The sequence below is a fragment of the Drosophila kikkawai genome, chromosome 3L, assembly GCF_030179895.1.
Source record: "Drosophila kikkawai strain 14028-0561.14 chromosome 3L, DkikHiC1v2, whole genome shotgun sequence".
Taxonomy (NCBI): Eukaryota; Metazoa; Arthropoda; class Insecta; order Diptera; family Drosophilidae; genus Drosophila; species Drosophila kikkawai.
This window is the reverse complement of record NC_091730.1, coordinates 14,813,634-14,829,264: the sequence shown is the minus strand read 5'-3', so window position 1 is coordinate 14,829,264 and position 15,631 is coordinate 14,813,634. Positions and strand designations below refer to the sequence as shown.

Sequence of the window (15,631 nt, the reverse complement as noted above, 5' to 3'; positions counted from 1 at the left end):
AGTTGGCACTCCTGTCAAGATTACCGATAAACATCGTCTATCGATACATTTTTGAGCGCCCGACTCGCAACTCAGAAAATTTAGCTTGCGACAAGTGTTTTGGTAATAAATGCGCACATAGTTTCCCGCGCGGCGCCATCACGATGGCAGATGTGTGTGTCCTTTGTGTGGACGGGTTGCCGGCGATCCCCTTGAAGCCTAATGAGATATACAGAATCGGAAAACAAAAGGGTCTGGAGATTTGCATTGCCGGTGAAGTGAGTTTGAGTGAAAATGCTTCCGGTAACGAACCAAATTAATGTCTTTTTGAATGTGTACAGTCGATGGAGCTGGCCCATGGCATCGTCAGCCTTCTGCGAAGCGGTATCGTCCGCATAGCATCTGTGGCGGGCAGGATATTTGTGAACGAGGAGGAGAAGCAGATATCAGACATACGAAAGCAGGACGCCAGGGATGGCAAGGTGAGACTGCGTTTCGGCAATGTGGAGGCCAGTTTGCGGTTTAATGAGGCCCATGAAGCGGTAAGTGGACCAACAACCTGCCACATTGGAATCCCAACTATGTACATGTCTCTTGGCAGGCCCAGGACAGCAGTGGGTTCGGCGAATGCCTGAAGGACAGGTCCATTGACACAACCGATGACAGCTTGTGTATACCCGAAACACAGCCTCCGCCTGCAAATGCTAGTGTTAATACCACGGCGGATAGCTTCTGTATACCCGAGACCCAGGCTATTGTTTTCGAAAGGCCCGCGGGGAGCAAGGGAAAAGTATCGCTGGGCGATGACTTTGTGATACCCGAAACGGAGCGAGAACCAGAACCTAGTGACCTGCACCACGAAACGACAACATGTGGCAGCGATGATACCGAGTCCTCCGGTATGGGCTCCCAGATACGTATCTGCACGCAGGACTTTAATGAGTTTGATGAGGATGCCATAGACGACTTTGATTCGTCGATTATGTTGGGCGATGCCTTGATGGCCGTGGGACCGCCGAAGGTGACAAAAGAAATACCAGAGAAACTGGAGAAAAAACAGGGTAAGTCTTGAGTTTAGTTGAAAATCAAGTCTCGATAACCAATCCTTTCCCACTTAAGACAATCCGCTGGATGCCACTGACCTCGAGATGAGTGCCTTAAATTGGTCGGCCACCAATTCCAAGTGCTCTCTTCTAAACAGCACCAAGGCCGATCGTGCGGCTACCTGCATAACACCTGAGTTGAGTGCTCCTCTGGCCGACGCCATTCGTGACATCAGCACGCCTGATATCTTCGAGTTGATGGAAGCCCATGAGAAGGAGGAGACGGCACAAAGATCAAATGCTACCACACCGCAGCTTTGCGGGATAAAGCAGCTGGTTGTGGCCACCATTGAGACCCCGAGGACCACACAAAATGAAGAAGAAGATGGTGAAAATCAAGACATAAATCAAGATTTTGTGGCCACTCAGGCATTTCCAACGGGGGTTTCCAAGTCAAAGGAATCTCCAGAGAAACCCAATCAAGACTTAATCGCCACTCAGGTATTTCCTAGCAAAGGCAATAGCTCTGAAGTTAGGCAGGATGCTGAAATTGATCAAGATTTCGTTGGCACTCAGGCATTTCCTTCACGACTTTCTCTTAGAAAAGAACCTCCTGAGAAACCTAATGAAGATTTCATTGCCACTCAGGTATTTCCCAGCAAAGACAAGAGCCTTCGATCTGACAATTTCAAGGTGCCTTTGAATCAAGACTTTGTGGCCACTCAGGCATTTCCATCAAGAATCACACAGTCTACAGAAACTCCTAAAAAAGTCGATCAAGACTTTGCATTTCCTAAGCCAAATGAATCTACCAATCAAGACTTTATTGCCACTCAGGTATTTCCCAGCAAAACCCCCACTCCCGCTCGAGCTGTACAGGACTCTATAGAGACACAACCATTTCATATCAACAAGGAAAACATTCCGCAGGATACAGGTGAGTAATTAAAATAAAATGAATCTGGAAAGAGTAATTAGCTACACGGCCTTTCCAGATTCATGGAGTGATGAGATCGAAGAAATACTGAAAGAAATGACTTCTGGTAATGTAGTTTCTTCCCCGCCGTCGTCTCCCAACGAAGAAGCACTCAAGTACGTTAAGCCCTGCGTCATTAAGGATAAGGATCATAACAATAAGGTAATTGTTTATATATAGCTCAAAGATTAATCATGCAATAAATCAATATATGTTATATATTTTAGGTTTTCCTTTTCGAAAACGTTTTCCCCAACGCCGACAACAAAAATCGCTGGAAGAATGAGCTATTAGTTGAGGAGAAAAAACATCTGAAACGCACTGCCAGTACGGATAGTCAGCCAGCTTTTGTGACACGTAGGTTAATTATTCTAGTATTTGGGTAGCTGAAGTTTGTATACCTTTGTAGTTTGGAATTATAATCTGATTTTTTTTATATTATTATTTATTATTTATAAAAGAAACCCATTTAAAAATATCATAATTCAACGAAAAAGTGGTTTTTCTTTTTTCTCTCTTTAGCCATCAAGAGAAATCGACGTTTATCAGAACAATCGGAGAGATTGGATGATGATTGCGCCTCCGTAAGCTACTCGAGAAAGCGTCCATCAAGCTTGCAGGAAAAGGACAAGTCTGAACGTAAGTCCCTTTGGTAATATAAATATCTAGTTCTTATATTTTACCTTCCTTCCCAGCTCCCAATAAAAGCTTGTGCAAGATAACCGCCATTTCAGAGAAGGCGGAACTGAGTACCGAGGATGAAGAGGCTGCTCCCAAAAAGGCAGTCACTAGGCGGCCCACTCGCAAAGCTAAAACGAAGAGCCGGTCTCCTACTCCAACGGTAGAAACCAACCAGGTTAAAAAAGTAACCAGGACCAGGAGTAAGCAGGCTAAAAGTCAGGAGTACAAACCTAAGGAAACTCCACCAAAAGTTAATAAGACAATGCAACAAACTAAAGGTTCAGAGCCCGAAGAGACGAGTACAAAGCCGTCGGAGGAGATTATGTCAAAGCAAAAGGCAGCCTTGGCAAAGCCAACTGAAGAAGAGGCCGCTTACCAGGCAGCAAGTAAAAGAGAGATTAAGAAGGCAGTGGAAAGTGCCAAAAAGAATCCCAAAGAAGTTAAGGAAAAAGCTGACGAGGCAGCAACTAAAAAAGTCGCTGAGAAATTGGTGGAAAGTGCCAAAAAGAACCCTGAGGAAGCTGAACAGTCTACTTCCAAAAGGGGACGAAAGAAAACTGTCAAAGACTTGGAAGAACCTAAAGACCTGCCAAAACGCAGACCAGGCAGGCCACGTAAAGGTTCCATTTCATTAGCCGAAGATTCTATATCAAAAACTGCCAAGCCAGAAAGGAATACCAGACAGGCCGCTGTCACTGATAAAAGTTTAGCTGATTTAAAGGCCAACAAAGAGAAAACTGTATTAGAGGAGCCAGTCAATCTTAAGAAGCTTGTGGTGCGCTTGAAAAGATCCATTTCCAAGGAAGAGCCATCCACCAGCACATCGGAAAAGAAAGCTGAAGAGAAAGCTTCCAATAATCCATCTAATACATGTAAGTTTTATTGAAATCCAAGTTTATTTTTACCATTTAAAACACGTTTTACCTTGCAGCCCAAGCAAATCAGCAGGACCCCCTTAAAGGTAATTTAGTTTTTGTTATTTTAAATACCTGTTAAATAATCTCTTTTTTTTAGCAATCAATAAATATGTGAAACAGGCCAAGTCAAATGGAAAAATAAAGATAGCATTCACTGTGTGCGATCGTCTGGCTTTGATTTCAGTCATAAATGCACTTAAACGTAAGCACAATAAAACTAATAACAAGTTTTAAAAATCTTGTTAAAAATTGATATTGGTTGCTCTTTTCTTAGATGTGGTCGAAGTCACCGAGGATCCCCAGCAGTGTGACGTTCTCATCATGGACAGGGGCGAGCGCACTTTCAAGTTTCTCACGGCAATTGCCTCAAACAAGCCCATTTTCAGCTCCAAGTGGCTGGTGTCTATAAAATCAACGAAATCTATTACCGTTAAGGAAGATCATTTGTTTAGTGACTCTAATTTCCAGGAGATGTTCAAGTTTGATCCTTTTAGCGTACTACAGCATCCTTGTTTGTTAAAAGGCTTTAACTTTATGCTTTGCCGGGGCATCCAACCGAATGTCGATGAAATGAAGAGTGCGTCAAGTATATAATCTATTTAATTTTGTTTTTGGGGTTTGCTGATAAAAATATATCGAAATCTGAAGCAAAGTTGGATATGTGCCATAAATCGACATTTTGGTTGATATATTAGTCCACTTTTCATGTATAATTAAGTTAAAAAATTTTAATTTTTAAAAAGATAACATTTGTTTTGATATTTTTATGGAAATATCGAAATGTTATCGATTTATCACACTTTGCTTTATATTCAAAACGATATCAAAAGCGATAGTTTTATATATTGAACTTTTCCTCTGCATTTAGATCTCCAAACTTTTTTAGTAATCCCTTCAATCTTTCTCTCCACAGTCATCATTCAAAGTGCCGGGGGCAGAGTTTACAGTCAGCCGCCTACTTTAGCCTGCATTGAGGATCTCTACGTTGTGACCACTAGCAAGAACAAGGATGTCAAGCTGCGCAACTACGAAAACGTGCATTATATTAAGTCCGAAGGAGTAATGGCATCGCTTGTCCAACACAAAGTGGAGCTCCTGAAGGAGCACAAGGCGAAGGTGTAAACCGGAATTGTATTTGTATGAGTTAAAAAATTAGTTTAGTCTGCTTCGTTTATAGTTAGTTTTGGGTGTTTTTCTTCTTCTCTTTGTATTCAAAGATTTGTTGTTAGTTATCCTGTCAAATACATCATTTATTAGCTCCTTATTGTACTATAACTACTATTCCAACTTCTTTCGCTTTGAGCCCGTGGGCTTGTCGAACTGCTGCCGCATGCCGCCGCCGCGTTCGTTGTGAAATTTGATGTTGCTGGAGGATTCCGCATACCAGGGCGAGTCGAACTTGGTGGTGTCCTGGTCCACTAAATGCGTGTACTTGGTGCGGCCGCAGCGACCAAAGTTCTTCACCTGCATCACCTTGGGCAGAATAGTCTTGTCAAAGTGATCCTCGAGCGTGGCCTGCGCAAAGTCGCGCTTCAGGACATCGTTTTCCTCGTCCAGGTAGAAGGCGCCGCGATGGTAGTACTTTTGCAGGAACTTGTACTTGCCCTTGGTGGCCTTGTTGGTGACCAGCTTGGGGTTCTGGCGCAGCTCCTGACGTCGCTCCTCCTCGGTGAGATTGCGCATACGATCGATCTCCAGCTTCTCGCGCTCGTTGTTATCGCGCTCCTCGCGGTCCCGCTTCATTCGCTTGAGCTCGCGCAGCTTCCAGGCCTCGTACTCCACTTCGTCGTTCTCATCGTCCGTGCACACATCCTCGATGCAGGCCTCGTTTGACTCGGGTTTGGTCTTTTCCAAATCCTTTTTGACGCTCTCCTCCACCAGTCGCAGGGTGGCTCTTCTCCGCTCCTTGGCCGCTCGCTTGGCCTCTGCCTCCAGCTGCTTCTGTTTCTGGGCTTCGCGTTCTTTTTCCTGGATGGTGGCGCGATCTCTTTTCCGCACAAAGAGCGGTTTCAACCTAGGTTCGTTGTCCTCCTCGCTCTCCGTCTCCTCCTCGTATTCGGAGCTTTCCGATTCAGAGGATTCCGATTGCTTTTCGTCTTCCTTCTGGAGCACCTCCTCCTCGCGTTGCTGTTGCAGCATCCGTGATCGTAGCTTAATGCGGCGCTTCTCCAGCTCCGTATCGCTAAGCTCGGCATCTGTGTCGGATTCGGAGGCCAGTGTAATCTTGTTGGTGCCTCGCTCGAGGTTTCTTTGCTGCTCCTGGCCCTCCTTGTCCACCTCCTCTTCATCCTCGCTGTCGCTCTCCATGATTTCGGGCTCGTGGATGTGTCGGTGGCGTTCCCTGCGCTCCCGTTCCATGTCCTCCATGTCCACGGGTCTGGCTCGAAGTCGCCGCAGTCGAGGATCATCCACCTCCGCCTCGTCCTCCTCGTCCGCCGCTCCCGGGTCCTTATCTTCACCATCTGCGCTTCCTTCACGACGGGAGAGCTCCATTTTGTGGCGCTCGGCTTTGTGGCGCTCCATGCGCTTCCTGGTGTCAATGAAGTCATCGTCGTCACTCTCTTCGGTACTGGAATCGGCTCGCGCGTAATCAGGTCGCTTTCCGGATATATATCGCTGCACCTTTACCTTTTGCATGGACAATTCACCTGGTTGGGATATGATAAACAATGGATTAGTGTGGGGGAAGTGCTTGAAGAGATGGAATTCCTGTCTTACCCTTCTCATTGCGCACGGGAATGGCGCCCGCGGTGCTCTGAATGCCCGTGGGGGCAGTGGCGGCACTCATCTCGTCTTTTTCTAATTAATTTTGCGTGTAAATAACCAATTATTGCTACAATTTGTTTTTTTCCTCACGATATAAGAAACTAGGGATGGTAAATAGTCGATAAAACAATGAAATCTATTTCTTATCAATAATCGATTAATCAATCGGGGTTTGAGTGTGACCATATATTACATGTTACGAATTTCAGGCAGAGTGGCAGCACTATAACCAAAAGCTGTTAATTTTAAATTAGGAAATCATTTTTGGCTTTATTTTGCATTTACTTTTTTGTCTTTTTTTTAGCATTTTAAAAAGTTTAAAATAGGAAAGTGCTTTGACTTTAAGGCCAACAACTAATTGAGACATTCAATTAAGGTTTGAATTAGACATACATATATGTTGTTTAATGCCCACTGATAGAGAAACAATTGAATTGATAAATAGTATAATAGATAACTTAAAATGAATTAAAATTATGTTGACAAAACGGATAAGAAAGTAAGCTTTTCAGGTATTAAAAAGGAGCTGATCTTGGGGCTAAGGCCTTCATTGTTCGTTTATCTTCTGACTATAGAGCGAATTTCTTTTTAAATTGTAAGACTTTTTCTCAGTGCCCCTCTTATTTGGATATAATTTTTAGCAATGCCAGCGCCCACTGTCATTAGTGCAATAATTGACTACTACGCTTTCTCTCCAGACAATTCATAAATATTGATGGGCGGCCAGCTACACACATCCGATCTTGATCTTGTGTAATTACGGAATTAAATAACCCCAAGCGTGAGGAATTGTTCCAAAAAATTCCTCATATATTGATATATCGTTTGGTTTTTTTTATTATTTTTTTCGACAGCACGCAGTCAGCACGTGCCATCTGGTTATGTAAATAAAGTTCTTACATCGGATGCCGATGCCCAGTTAACATACCAGACCAAAGTCCGAAAGAACAACCTGATGAGCAAGAGGCTCGACCAGTTTTGTGACGTCTCACCGGCCACTTGCATCTGTATAAGCAGAGTTTCTAGTGTTTTTGTTGGATATTACTCGGTGATTTGTTGTAGTAGGATCGTTTCGGGCCTAAACACTCTGCTGCGTCGCATTTGCCGAACTGCTTTGAACTGCTTTTGGTCGGCTCAGGCTTGGGTGCACAGTATCTGGTAGTAATGTAGTTGGAATGGCCAAGATTTACATGAGAGTCGGTTAGTTAACGACACGGCGGGCATATTTAATTAATGCAACACGCTTCGGAGCTCAAATGCAATTCCCCTCGCCTATCTTCGGAAGTAGAGATATGTCCCCTCACTGACCTTAGGCCAAAACGCGTTGATTTGGAGACTTTCCGTCCGGCTGTCTGGCCGGGGAAGTCCCCCGTAAATTCGACATTAATTCATTGATCTTATTTCGATGCATAAGAGCCGGCATTCCTCCCTCCCCCGGCCACGTGCATTTCCCTTAATACTTTTATTTAAATTTATTGGGATTGGAGGCGGGAAAGGGATCTCCTTTTGAACTGGCCCGGCGCCCGGAGTGCGCGAGGTTTCAATTCAAAATTGCCACTAATACATTTCAATTAAAATTAAACACTCACACTCGAGCGATATAAAAAAATTGTAAACAAATAATTTTCTATTAGCGGGAAAGAAAGAGTGTCATGCCTGATCAAAATCGTACCAGATCGAACTCGTTATCGTTATCCAAGTAGGAGACATAACCAAAGCCATAGCGGCAATTGAGGCGAGGCGACAAAAAAATAACAATACAAAATAAATACGAGAAAGAGAGATAAAATCGTTTCGAAGATTATTAATTGGCGCACTTTTTTTCCTTTGTTGCGAGTTACTTAAAAAGTAATAAAGGGTGCTGAGCCAAATGGAAATATTTACACCATCACGCAACCGAATCTTGCCAAGAAAGCACTTGGCACATCTCTCTGCTGTCCAACAATTAAGCTTTTCAGCTTTGTTTACCGAGCATTTCCATTACTGGTCAACTCTGGTCAATTGGCGAATGAATCTCCGGTCTCCGATCTCCATATCTGCAAAGGAGTTGGGAAAATACCGGATATTTTCCGCATATAATCTTCGAGGAATCCGTAGTTTCCGATTCAATGAATCAGAACGTTGCAATTCCGAAATAAATTGAATTGAATTGAATTGAAAATCATTTTTTCTTTTTATGGTTTGGCAAACATATTTTCATTAAATTTAGCTCGCTGCAGCGAATCAGAATTTGTATTATATTCACCGATTACTTAACCCCACGAGTGTTTGTTTTTCATTGAAAGTCAACAAAGTTGCGTCTAAAAAAAAGGGGTCTAAAAAGAGACAGAAATTTATAACTTAACTTGATTTATATTTTAAAAAATAAAAGTGCTGTGGGTAAAAGCTTGTATAAACTAATAAATTATTTAGCTAATATTTCAATGAATCTTTCAATGACGGCGGCAGTTACAAGCGATTTATTTGACAGCAAATAGGTTTAGTATTATTTAAGCTCTTACAAAAAATCTATTGATTATAACTAAATTTACTTTGAGCACTTTAGTGACTCTTAAATAAACTTTGATTAGTATACAACTATTTATTTATCAATGTCAATACTTGATCAACTTTAATATTTTCCTGAGTAATTTCCTGTTATAAATATGTAAATAAACAGCACTTTACTAATTGATGTTGAACTGTGAATAAAAATTAAAAACAAATAAATTAAACATTAACTTGATACATTTATATTAAGAAATTTTATATTATAATATGGTAAAACTATTGAAAATTATTTTATAAATTTTTTATAAATCTTAGAGATTTTTTTAACTCTACAAAAAAAGTTGCCTATATTTTTGCTTCGGCTTTCTATTGATTTTTCTCTCTCCACAACGATCGGCGATCGCATATCCGGCGTGGCTTGAGCTTCGGCTTCGTCTTGTGATTCTGTCTTGCCTTTTTGCCTGCTCTTAGTTCGATCTTCGCTCTTTTTCCGGCTTTTAAAGGCCCCCCGACGAAGAGAGATCGAGTTCATTGAGATGTGGGGTTCCCGATGCGAAGCTCCGCCGAGTGCTGTGATCTGTGATTTTGCCTGCGCCGCCTTGGGTGTCGTATAAAATAGCGTAACGGCCGCTTGCAAAACTCATTCATTTCAAAATTGTCAATACGTTCGAACCGCCAGGAGAATCAAGCCCATCAAACAGTGCTCAAAGTCAACGAAAATACACCAAGGATCCAAGGATAATATAAAAAAAGGATTATAATTCCTAGTGATATATATAAACAGTTTATTTTTGTGAACAATATAAAAAAACACGTTAATGAAATACAGAAATAATCGTGGCACTATCCTGCAAATACAGTTCAGAACATTTCTAAGATATCATAATCTCATGTTTGATTCCATTTGAGTGCTAAAACGAAGACGACAACTGAAGGATTTCGAATTTAACGGATTGGAAAATAACTTAAGCGAGGTGAGAAATCAAATGAATGTCAAAGTGTTTAATTGTGAATGTGCTAAACAGTGGAGCTTTTCCGTGAGATAATTTTTTATGATTTACTGGTTGTCATTGGCCAGCAGCCTTGCGATGTAAGGAAACCGTTAAGGCGTCAAAACAAACAAATTATGGCTAATAAATAAATGAAAAATAAAAACTAGGGCAAATTGATAGCGCTTGTTCACTCAAAACTTAATTAGCTCAAGTTAAATGACTTGTGTCTAACTCTGGCAATTTTTTTCACATTTCTCCCTGCGTTATGTGAGGGAAAAACCTAAAACGACTTGTAATAAAACCAGCAGAACCTACTCTAGCGAGAAAGTGGCATTCAAAAAAGAAATATTTACAAATTATCGGTAATTGCTTGACTTGGGCTTTGGTATTAGGCAATATTTGCAGCTGTCAAGGCTGTGGGGAAATTGCTCTGATTGATCTGGAATCCGAAACCGAGGCGGCAACAAGTGCCCAGCACTCTCACCCACTTTGCCAGTCGCCAGCCGTATCTTCCGCCAACAGTCTGGGCCGCAAATCATGTCAACTGATGATGCTGATGATTTTGTTTAAATTAATAAAAACAATAAAAAATGGAGAGGGGGAGATAAAAAAGCCGAGCGAAACAAAACAAAGCACGCATACCAATTGGCGATGCCAGAAATGCTGAAGATTGAGCAAAAAGGGCCTGGGCGTGGGGTAAAAAGTCCATCAATTAACCAGAACTTTGGAACTTGGCACTCATACGACCCGTGGGACCAATCCACCCAGAAAAACGAGTTTCACCCACAAGACGCCGTTTTCAAAACAAACAAAGTTTTAAGCTGATTAAAATAAATAAAAAAAAAAAATGTAAGGTGTTTAAATCAGGATAAGATAACCATGAAATAGTTAATAAGCAAACAAAAAATAAAAACAAATTAGTTTAAGTTGGTTCTCCTCATTTAAATATATTAAAAGCCATTGTTAGAGATAAAGCAAGGTGCCTGTTTGTTTAAAATTCTATTACAGAAAGTAATTAGTTAAATGATTAGCATATGGATCATAAAAATAAGTTTCTATAGCTATTATATATTATTCTAAATAAAACGTTCAGCTTGCTTATTTTATGAAATGTTTTTTTTTTTTAATATTTATATATATTTTAAGTGATTCTTAAATCTATTTGATGTATTCTCAGTCATCCTAAAATATTTTAAAACATTTTCTTATAACTCGCTTCTGAACAAACATTTTTAATACCTATAAAATATTTTAAATTCTTTTCAAAAATTTTAAACACTTTGAAATGTCCGAGATATTTAACAATATTTAATAATTCAGTTTAGAAATGCAAACTTCCATTGTCTAAAACTATTTCTCGCAGTGCAGGGGAACCCTCTTGACCATCCCTCTCTTCTGTTTTGTGTTTTCTTTTTCGGTGCCAAGCTCTTTGCTTAGCGGCCTTGCCATCTTTAAGCGGGAGGCTGGCTCCTCTCTTAGCATCTTCCCCACCAAGCAAAGGCGATGGCGAATTTCTGGCCCAAACCGGCGCAATCCGGCTCAGTCCAATGGCCACCGATCTAAACCAGTTGAATTCGCTTAAATCTCGATTGGCGCACAGCAAAACACACACATTCCTCATTTTCATTTTCGCTCAAGACTTTGTAGCCCTGTTTTTGCGGCTGTGTCTGTGCATTTTTTAATATGTATTAATGTCCGTGTGGGACAGGAGCAGCAGCTTTTCTTTAATGGCTTGATTGGCTGGAAAAGTGGGAGGAGGCCTCAGGCAGGAGGAGGCGCCAGAGCTTCTCTATTGATTGTCTCGTGTTTGTGTTTGGGATCAATTGAAGGGGTTCTGATTGCGATCTGTTATCGGGGGTTGCAAAATGTGTATTTTATGATTTAACAATTAACAAGAGGCAAATGAATGTGTGTAATAAATTTAAGTTACTCAAAGATACAGCTCGTTAAAGGAACTTGGTTATTGTCTAGATTATTTAATGCATTTTTGGTTTTGTAAAGAATAAAAATCCAGTTTTGAGCAAAATTGTGTATTCAAACATTATGCTAGATAGTTTATCAAATTGCCAACCTTAAGCACTCATCCATGCGATTTCTTTTTGGCCAGAAATAACCAGTTTTGAGTGGCCTAACAACCAGTTAGAAGCAGTCAGAGCCCCGAAGTTCAACCTGTAACATTGTAACTCAGGGCCCCAAAGATACATATATATCCGAAAAATAATATAAATAAAATATCTGCGAGTGAAAAGTGCTCGCCTTGAAAGCCGTCGCGTAAAGAAAACATATTAATCATAAAGCAATTACACTCAAATGGAATTGTTTGTTTAAGGAAATAATATATTTGTACTTGAACATGAGGCGCTGGCCATTGGCCTCCCTCCTCTCCTCTTCTTATGTACTGTGTTCCGTTTTTGTTTTTTTGGATCGGAATGGAATGGATCGTTCCGTTAATTAATTAATGGCTTCCAAAGCTGACACCCAAACTGACACCCACGTCTTGGGAAAGCTTTGTCATGCCGCCGCCTCGCTGCAATTTCTCTTGGCGAATCGCGAACCTTGATCTTGCAATGATCTAAGTTGCCGTTTTCTGATCTTTTCTCGTTTCAGTTTGCACACACGTTGCCGGGTGAAAAGTCGTCGTCGTCGGCAGGAGAGAGTCTTCTCCCCAAGTTTTCAACTTTGCTCCTTGCTTCAGGACACCTAAGGCTTCAGGATGTTCGCCACGCAGGACACCATTCTAAAGTTGCTGACCCTGTGCGCCCTGGCACATTCTATAACCGCCTTGGCGTTGCAGGAAAAGTCTCCGGTTAGCTCTGGATCCGGAGCTCCCTTGGATCCTAGTCACAAGTATCTGATTGTGCGAGGCGAAGGTTACCAGCAGGGATCTTCGGGTTCACAGGAGCATGTGGAGTTTGATAATGCCGCCACCCTGCTTCTAAGGGCCTTCAAGAGCCAGCAGGTGCCTGCTCCGAGTGACCTGGAGGAGTGCAGTGCTCCCAGCCACAAGGCCACCTTTTCGGGCTACGACTATGTGATCCTGCTGGGCATGCTGGTCATCTCCCTGGGCATTGGCATCTTCTACGGCTTCTTCCAGAAGGGCGGCAGCTCCTCCAACGAGTTTCTGTTGGGCTCAGAGATGAGCATTTTCCCTGTGACCCTGAGCTTGACCACCAGCTTTATTACGGCCATTGAGCTGCTGGGAAATCCCTCCGAGATGTACTTCCAGGGCACCCAGTTTGTGCTTATCGTTATTCCCATGGTGCTGGTCATTCCGGTGGCCGTGAAGATCTTCTATCCCATATACTTCAAGATGGAGCTGACCAGTTGCTATGAGTATCTGGGCATTCGGTTTGGCAAGGAGATCCGGATTCTGGGTGCAGTACTCTATGTTATACAGGTGAGACCTAAAGGATCTTGGTTGTGGGGAAGGACTTCATTTACTTGGTTTAATTTTTTAGATGTGCTTCTATACCGCGGTGGCTGTCCTGGCTCCGGCTATAGCTCTTTCCAAGGCTACGGGTCTGGACACCAAGATCGCCGTAGTCCTGATCTATGTGGTCTGCGTCTTTTACTCTTCTCAGGGTGGCATGAAGGCTGTGGTTATTGCGGATTCATTCCAGGTGAGTTTGAAGATTGAGAGGAATTTTTCAAAGATAAATAGAGGGGAAGTAACATCTTCGTTCAGTTAATATTTTAGTTACAAGTTCTTTCAAATAATAATTTATTTGTATTTGTATCCTTCAAGGCTGCTGTCCTGGCTGTTTCCTTGGTATTAATCGTAGGATTGGGCTGCTTCTATAGTGGCAATCCCATTCAGGTCTTTCAAACTGCGGCCAAGCATGATCGTTTGGAGTTTTTCAAGTGAGTCTTAAAATTTTAAACTAAATACAATTTAATATATCTAATAACCCCTCGAAATCCCTTAGTATGGATCCCAATCCCACGACCCGTCACACTGTCTGGTCGGTGGTTATTGGTGGCTTCTTCTACTGGACCTCGCTGTTTTGCACCAACCAGGCCTCCGTACAGAAGTGCATGTCGTTGAAGTCCTTGAAGCTGGCCAAGATTGCTCTAGGCTTTGCCATTATTGGTCTGATTGCCGTCTTCCTGCTGAACTTTTATACGGGTCTGATGGTCTTCACCCATTATGCGGACTGTGATCCTTTGACGGCAGGACGCATCTCGGCCACGGATCAGCTGCTGCCCTACTATGTGATCAACACCTATGAGCACATCTATTCCGTGGCAGGAATCTTTGTGGCCGGCATCTTTGCCGCCAGTTTGGGGTAGGTATTTATTTGGGAAAGGGTTTTGAAATTTATTTACAATTATTTTTCGTATTCTTTAATAGAACTGTGGCCTCTGCCTTGAACTCTTTGTCCGCGGTGACCTGCGAGGATCTATTGGTCAATGGAATGAATATTAAAATCTCACCTGAAAAGGGAGCCACCTATGCCAAGTGGATGTCCTTGGGCTTTGGCATTGCCTCCTTTGGTCTAGTCTTTATTGTGGAGCATCTTGGGGGAGTCCTGCAGGCTACTCTCACTCTAAACGGTTTGATTGGTGGCGTTACTCTGGGCTTGTTTGTCTTGGGAATTGCCTGCAAACAGGCCAATACCAAGGGTGCCTTCTACGGAGGATTATTGTCGCTAGTCCTGGTTATATTCGTGGGGGTTGTGGCCCAAATCGTTAGCGTAGAACAACCTTCATTGCCCACATCCATCGAAAACTGCGATTGTCATGTCAACATAACGAACATCATCGGAGATTTGCTGACGGAGCCTGTGGAGATCGTTGAGCAGAGAGGATTTACGTAAGTTTTAAAAAGATATTTATTAATTTTAATTTGATTATATAATTTTATACTGCCATTACAGAACCTGGCCCATTTTCCGGTTGAGCTACATGTGGTACAGCATGATTGGCTGCCTGCTCACCGTCTTCCTGGGTTGGCTCATCTCGCTGATAATCGATTTCATCCAACGACGCAACGTTTTGAAGATCACCGGTACTAAGGGCATTGACAATCCCGCCGTTTCCGAGGAGGTCTTCAAGAGCGATCCCCAGGTGCAGTACACCACCAGCAGCACCGTGACCACCATCACGGCGGTGGATAACAAAGAGACTACAAGTGGCGAGGGCCATGTGAACCACGCCATTCGCATCGATGACGAATAGAAGTCGAGAGTCCCTCATGAGTCCTGAGAATCGAATTCACACACCTGTGCATTCCTCTTGTGTAACCTGTAACCTCTATGTACAAAGACCAGTCGCAACCCTAACTGTCCTAGCTTAGTCGAAAGAGTGATTTCTAGTTCGTAAGTTTGTTCCAAGCCGAGGTTGCTGGCCCAAAGCAGCGATCGTTGACACAGTATTCCATATATACACAAAACACACTTACTAATGTTACTACGAAAATGAATTTATCTATAGTTTTGTTTTAGGTTTAAGGCATCGTAAATAAAATAAAATTCAATTACAATTATACACTTTTCAACTTCAGGATATTTTAATTATTGCACTAAATATTGTTCTAAATTATCATGTTGTTTCGAGAGGATTCTTGGTAAAGGTTTTCAATCTTACAAACAATTACTTATACAACCAATCTTTTTTCTATTCCATGAAAAAATCTGTGCTTTTTAGATTTTATTGGCTGACTGCGAGAGGCTCTTTCTATTCAATTGAAAAGGCTTCAAATAATAACAAAATAACAATGTCTCATAGATTTTTCAAAGAAGTTTATTTCGCATGGGAATTTAAATTCGAAAAAATATTATACACATA

The 15,631-nt window shown here is 42.0% G+C and overlaps 4 protein-coding genes across 6 annotated transcripts; 3 read left to right on the top strand and 1 right to left on the bottom strand.

The window, feature by feature from the left end:
- Positions 1-9: 9 nt before the first annotated feature.
- On the top strand, positions 10-4,871 carry mu2 (mutator 2). Of its 3 annotated transcripts, XM_070284944.1 has the most exons (13): positions 10-257; positions 321-521; positions 581-1,040; positions 1,099-1,523; positions 1,671-1,959; positions 2,018-2,160; positions 2,226-2,355; positions 2,521-2,637; positions 2,694-3,551; positions 3,611-3,640; positions 3,694-3,798; positions 3,871-4,173; positions 4,510-4,871. In XM_070284944.1, the coding sequence occupies exons 1-13, from the start codon at positions 144-146 to the stop codon at positions 4,716-4,718; spliced, it is 3,384 nt and encodes a 1,127-aa protein (XP_070141045.1). In that variant the 5' UTR covers positions 10-143; the 3' UTR covers positions 4,719-4,871. The 3 variants fall into 3 exon arrangements, with proteins under 3 accessions (XP_070141045.1, XP_017023124.1, XP_017023123.1); XM_017167635.2 differs by having other exon boundaries at positions 1,099-1,959; positions 2,075-2,160; XM_017167634.2 differs by having other exon boundaries at positions 1,099-1,959.
- Mfap1 (Microfibril-associated protein 1) lies at positions 3,992-6,477 on the bottom strand. The gene is made up of 2 exons (XM_017167636.2): positions 6,315-6,477; positions 3,992-6,244 (listed from the first exon to the last, which is right to left on the bottom strand). Exons 1-2 carry the CDS (start codon positions 6,382-6,384, stop codon positions 4,875-4,877), a joined length of 1,440 nt encoding a protein of 479 aa, XP_017023125.1. The 5' UTR covers positions 6,385-6,477; the 3' UTR covers positions 3,992-4,874.
- A 3,193-nt stretch (positions 6,478-9,670) lies between these two features.
- Positions 9,671-9,760, top strand: LOC138928560 (uncharacterized). Its single transcript, XM_070285779.1, has one exon. The coding sequence runs from the start codon at positions 9,671-9,673 to the stop codon at positions 9,758-9,760; it is 90 nt and encodes a 29-aa protein (XP_070141880.1).
- Positions 9,761-12,557: 2,797 nt separating this feature from the next.
- On the top strand, positions 12,558-15,341 carry LOC108075096 (sodium-coupled monocarboxylate transporter 1). The gene is made up of 6 exons (XM_017167380.3): positions 12,558-13,241; positions 13,303-13,464; positions 13,590-13,705; positions 13,771-14,130; positions 14,196-14,657; positions 14,722-15,341. Exons 1-6 carry the CDS (start codon positions 12,558-12,560, stop codon positions 15,020-15,022), a joined length of 2,085 nt encoding a protein of 694 aa, XP_017022869.1. The 3' UTR covers positions 15,023-15,341.
- Positions 15,342-15,631: the final 290 nt, after the last annotated feature.